Source organism: Nannospalax galili, unplaced genomic scaffold, assembly GCF_000622305.1.
Source record: "Nannospalax galili isolate Female #2095 unplaced genomic scaffold, S.galili_v1.0 scaffold1051, whole genome shotgun sequence".
Taxonomy (NCBI): Eukaryota; Metazoa; Chordata; class Mammalia; order Rodentia; family Spalacidae; genus Nannospalax; species Nannospalax galili.
Window position 1 is genome coordinate 1,550,868 of NW_008331995.1, and position 5,931 is coordinate 1,556,798.

Below are 5,931 nucleotides of genomic sequence, written 5' to 3' on the forward strand. Positions count from 1 at the left end.
CCCTTCCCCTCCCCTCCCTTCCCCTGCCCTCCCCCCTCCTTCCTAGGTCAGATTCCATCCTCTTCTTTGGGAAGTGTCCCTCTTCCAAATGAAGCTGTCAATTAACCTGACTACAGGTAGGCACAAGACCTCAGGCCACTGGAAATGTGATTGGTTCAGAACTGGTCCTGTAACTCAGTCAGAGCTAAGGAGAGTTATGTTGCAGAATGGATGCTGAGAGTATTTAGTACTATTAGGAGCTGTAATGATGATGTCATCTCAGCGATGTCTGGGACAGTGATGTGGGAAGATGTTGGCTGGGAAAGGAGCAGTGTGGGATCTCTGCAGATCAACGGTGCCCCCATGCAGCCATGCCTGAAGACAGCACACCATAAGGGCATCTCCTTTATATACCATATTCTCTTTGCCTCTTGCACCATAAAGAATACTAACTTAAGATTTTAATTTTGTAGTGGTGTACATCTGTGACCTCAGAATTTGGGAGGCTGAGGTACTAGAATCTCAAGGTTGAGGCTAACCTGGGCTATAAAGCAAGACCCTCTCAAAAAACATATAGAAAAAAATTAAAAATAGTTCCGAATACTGATGCTTAATTAAACTTTTGTCAAATAGGAACTCCTGCGCGAGAATAGTAATGAGCTGTACTAGGTATCGAATGGGACCCAGAAAGCTACAGGGAAGACGTAAGAAGGTCACATGGGCAGGTTCTATTTGGGGGTACCTTGTTAGCTGTAGGCTCAGATTATAAAAAGTGACCAGTTCATGCCTTTGCCCAGCAGAGGGAGCCATTGTTGGCATAATGTAGTTAGTCCAGAGACTGCCAAACTTTATGAAAGGTTCTCCTGTGATTATTGTTAAAATAAAGATTCTGATTTCTTGTGCACAGAGGGGGTCTAAGACTCTGCATTTGTAAGAAGCTCCCAAATGATGCTGAGCCTCTGGCCCCATGGTGGGTGGCAAAGCCAAGACCCTGTCAGTGATTAAGAGCGTTGCTTTTGTGCAGGACCTCGCTGTTGGCCTTAGCTGCCTCTACTGTGAAATACCGATGAGAGCTCTGCTTTGTGAGGGAGGAGTCCATGAAATAATGCCTCTAAGTTGCTCAGTACAGTGGAAGTTCAACAAATACCACTGCTGTTGTATTTCTTATATTCCTGGCAGTATTTATCAAAAGATGGCATCTCAGGCCCCCACATTAGAGTCCCCTGTACTCAAAATGTAGATCTCTGGATCTACCAGAGACCTCTGGAAGCAAGTCTCCTAGAGATGGAGTCCAGTAGGCAGCATTTTCAACAGGCAATGCAGAGAAACCCGAGGTGTGAAGCTCAGAACCACATGTCTAAGGGGGAGGAGCAGATAGACTCATTCATAGACGAATAGGAAAAGTGAAAGACAGATTGTCAGGCCAGCATCATGATGCTTGACAGTAGCCCTGTCTGGGAGGAACATGATCCACCCACATTCGCTCCTCAGCAGGTTACAGATAAAAATGAAAGATGTGGAGAGGGGGGCTTACCTTCCTTATGAAACTCGCACCTCCAGGCCAGTACCAGAGGACGGAGTGCACTTCCCACAGTAACCACCACATTTCCCTATGACTCTGGTTCCATCCTGCAAAAACATGCATCATATTAGACCACTTGCTAACCTATTGCTTTCAGGACTTGCAATAGCTTTGAGGGGAATTATTACATAATTTAAACAAAACCAAACATACTCATCCTGGTCTGATTGCATAGGTCAGCAAACTACGCTCACTGGGTCATCCAGACCACTATTTGTTTCTGGTGATCTAAGATCTAAAAGCTAGAATGGTTCTACTGTTTTGTTTGAGACACAGCAGGGGTTTTGCTATGTACCCCAGGCTGGCCTAGAACTCACAAACCTCCTACTTTAGCCTCCCAGGTGTTGGGATTATAGGCATACATCGTCACGACTGGCTGGTTCGGATTGAGGAAAAGCAAACTAAGAGTAGTATTTCCTGACAATGAAAATTGTATGAAATCCAAATTCTGGCACAGCCAGATTCACTCACATATCTAAAGCCTATGGCTGCTTTCATGTTGCAATATCGGAAATGAGCAGCTGGCTACGGTTTTTGTAGCCTCACACTGCTGCTCAGTGCACCACAAACCCCAGCAGCACAACTGTAACTTGACAGTGTTTGAGTGGGAGCGTACTGCTAGATCACAACATTTGAATTATTTTCTTACTACCAATTGTGATGGTTCATCAGCATTGTCAACCTGATTTGACTTTAGAATCATGTAGGAAACGTAGGATGTGTATGTGAGGTCAATTCCTGAGAGCTCAGAGCAGGGGCACCCATTCTAAATGTGGGCTTAGTGCTCAGAGGGGTAAAAGAATCAGGAAATCAGAGTGAGCCCCACCATTTGCTTTTCTTCTGACTGGGAGATGCAGTGCGACTGCTGCTTCGCCCCACACTCGTGCCACCGTGCCTTCACATCGTGATGTATTGTATCTTTAAACTGTGAGCCAGAATGAACTTTCCTCCCATAAGTTGCCTTTGTTGTCACGGTAATGAGAAGAATAATCAACGCGTAGTCATATACCATTGTGATAAATGAAGACAGAATGGTGAGTTTTAAAGTTGGTACTTCTAGGGTGTAAGAGCATGTGGATTATTCTCTAATCAATTTTAGGTAACAAAGTACTGTGTTTATTACACAGTGACACTGTATCTACACTAAAAGTAAAATGCACACCAACATCACGATACTAAACACTCGTCACAATAGTTTTAACTTGTAAGAAAGCAGTGGTCAAAATGTAGAAAATTTAAAATAGAATATTAGCATCATTTGTTCACACACACACACACACACACACACACACACCATGAGAATAAGTATGCTCCAAATGGTTCATTTGTTAGGAAAGCAAGAAAAATACTTTTCCCATTAATTAAAGTTTGTTTAACTGCAAGATCCTTTTGGCAAGAAGGGGTGATCAAAAAATGTTGACAACGAAAGCCAGATCAACAGTCAGTTAAAAACAAGGCAAATCACTTTGAGTAATTTTTCTTTGGCTCTTGATGAGTCAACAGATTTGCTGTCTGTGTGTTGTTTATTTGAGGAGACAATATTCAGTCTGGAGTAACTAGAATGAACTTCTATGCGTTGCCTATGTGGAATAGACTCAGATGCAAACAGTTCCAGGTGGTTGAGAAAGACGTGCAGTAGGACAAATGAAGTGGACACTTTTTTCCCCAGAAACACTGATTCTTTTTATTTCTTCCGAAAGGAAATAAAGGCAGACTCTTGGCCCACCCCACCCACCTGACTTCTGCCACACCCCAAAAGTGGAGTGTAGGTGGTGGGTAACAGGGTCAGTGTCCTAAAAAGGAGGCCCTTCCTCCAACCTTCCCTTTCCTCCAGGTGGCAAGGTTAGAACAAAATTAACTCTGTAGTTCCTCTCCTGGCTCTGATTGGACACAAGGCCAAGAGGAAGTGAGGGCAGGAGAGGGAAAAGCCCTCCCTCCCAGGCAGAGAAACTGCCCTGACTGGTTAGGGGGAGGGGTGGAGGTAGGTTTGGGGGCAGAGGGGAAGCCCTGGGAATCTTTTTCCCTTTAACCTGACATATTTATATATTTATAAATATAAATATATTTATATATTTATATTTATATATGATAAAAGGACAAGGGGAGGCGTGAGGATGGAGGATGGTTAGGTGACATTGGTTCTTTGAAGGCAGGGAAATGAAAGCCAATTAGCTAGCATCCCCATCCAGGTCACATTTTCCTGTCTTCCAGCTTCTAAAGCCTTGGCTGGGAAGGATAAAGAGGTGAAGGAAGGGAATGTTTGAATGACAGGCTGGAGCCCATAGCCCCCTCTAAAGAAGGTGAGTCAGCAGAGGGTTCCCACCAAGAGAAGGGGTTTGGAGGATGTGGGAGCAGTTCTCAAGCTCTGTCTGTTGTCCTGGCTCCCCATCTCCACAGGGCTCCTGGCTGGCTGGCGGAGGTGAGGGGGTAGGCTATGCTAGGCCCATCTCCCCCAGGACACTGTGTGGCGACTCAACCTCCTCCTGCAGCAGGTCAGCTTGCTTGATGGCCTTAAGCACACTCTTCCCAGAGGTGTCCTGGACATCTCCACCCATCAAAACCTCATCCAGGATGAAGGAGACCTTCTCAAAGTTGAAGATGATGTCCAGCTCACACGTGCTGCCAAAGTACTTGTCCAAGAGCTCGACATATCGGTGGATCAACTCCAGGGTGATCAGTTCATTGTCTTGACCTTCAATGGCACAGCAGAAGTAGAGACTGGCATATCTCTTACAGACAACTTTGAGGTCTCTCCACTCCAGGAAGCTGCACATCTTGGGCTTGTGAGCTAGAACAACCTGCATAAGCTCTCAAACCATCGTCTTCCACTCCTTGTCTGAGGTGGCCAGGTACCATTTTTGCAGCCGAAGCTTTCCCTGCCGGCTGAATAGTAGCATGAATCGCATCATCATGCAGCCTCCCGTTCCACGCGTCCCTCTTGAAGTGGACACTCTTAAGGTGAAATATTAGTTACTTTTTTCTCATTGACGTGACAAAACATCTGACAAAATCAACCTAAGAGAGGAAGCGTTTGGCTCAGTTTGAGAAGACAGTCCCCGAAGTGAGGAAAAACGTGGTGGCAGGGTCGTGAGACAGCTGATCGGTCACATTGCATCCGCAGGCCAGAAAGAGACAGGTGACTGTTGTTACACAGCTTACTTTCTCCTTTATATTCAGTCTGGGAGTTGGGCACACGGGATGGTGCCACCCACAGTTAGGGTGGGACTTCCCAACCCAACACAGTCTGGCAACTCCCACACAGACAAGCCCAGGGGTTTGTCTCCTAGGTAATTCTAGAACTTGTCAAGTTGAAAGATTAGACATCACAGATGTATTGACAGTTGATAGTGGTAAAAAAATGTATGTTGAGCGGAAAAAGGTTTAGCAGAACAAATTTACAAAGCTTGCTGAACCATAGGATGTTTAAAGCCTGTGGTTATTCACTCTGTTATTCATCAGCAGGCACTTGATGGGAAATTCATGAACACACCCTATTTTAGAACTAGTAACGTCAATCATGAACTGGAGCTGCCATCATGCTCTGGACCAGCACCGATTTTATTACTTTTTTCTTTCTTTCTTTTCTTTTTTTCTTTTTCTTTCTTTCTTTCTTTCTTTCTTTCTTTCTTTCTTTCTTTCTTTCTTTCTTTTTTTTTTCTGAGAACTAGAAGCTAAATGACTTGGTTTATTCTACCATCTAGCAATTTTATAGGTTAGCAGCAGTAAATTTCATTTTGTTTTTGGAGCTCAGAGATGGAGGAGTCCATATACACAGCTAAAGGCTACATAACAAGCAACAATGCCAGATAGGAGATACCTTCTTTTGAGTTGTTGGCCAGGGTGGCCCAAGGGACTCCCAGATAGTAACCCAGCATAGAACTGGGAAAATGAACAGCAGACCCCAATCTTATCTAAAGGAATATTGACAACTGATTGCTGCTAGATGAGGCTGACTAGATTCACCAGAAGGACAAGTAGTGGGGAACAGCTGGGGATGCCGACAACACAGCAGACAGTAGCAGGGGTGACAGAGCATAAGGGCTCTAGTGGGGGGGGGCTATGGAAGGGTGCCATCTGGGAAGTGGATGTATAGTTGAGTAAGATGGTTTGGGATGTTCTGTGTGACACACACACACGTGCGTGCGCACACACACAAAATCAACAAATTTTTTAAAATGTATTATATTTGAGGAGGAAGAATGGAAATTTACATCATGTTAATTAGTAGAGGTGATAAACAATACCATGAAATCTACCTGATGACTTTGTAGACATACATAGGCACCAAGGATCCAAGTGCAACCGATTATGACTAGTGATAATCAGATGCATACAGATTAGAGATGCATGTGCCAACATCTCAGTGTTAG

At 44.5% G+C, this 5,931-nt stretch overlaps 2 protein-coding genes across 5 annotated transcripts in view; both read right to left on the bottom strand.

Annotated features, from left to right (window-relative positions):
* Adamts9 (ADAM metallopeptidase with thrombospondin type 1 motif 9) overlaps window positions 1-5,931 on the bottom strand; it is a 182,128-nt gene that overhangs the window by 2,847 nt on the left and 173,350 nt on the right. For all 4 annotated transcript variants that reach the window (XM_008827120.3, XM_029560637.1, XM_029560638.1 and 1 more), the window contains one exon: window positions 1,514-1,608. In XM_008827120.3, coding sequence (XP_008825342.1) covers window positions 1,519-1,608 — 90 coding nt within the window. In that variant the 3' untranslated portion in view covers window positions 1,514-1,518. The remainder of the gene's footprint in view (window positions 1-1,513; window positions 1,609-5,931) is intronic.
* Window positions 3,994-4,476, bottom strand: LOC103729132 (AP-1 complex subunit sigma-1A-like). The gene is given in 1 exon segment (XM_017796609.1): window positions 3,994-4,476. A coding segment is annotated over 1 exon segment (480 nt). The 5' UTR covers window positions 4,474-4,476.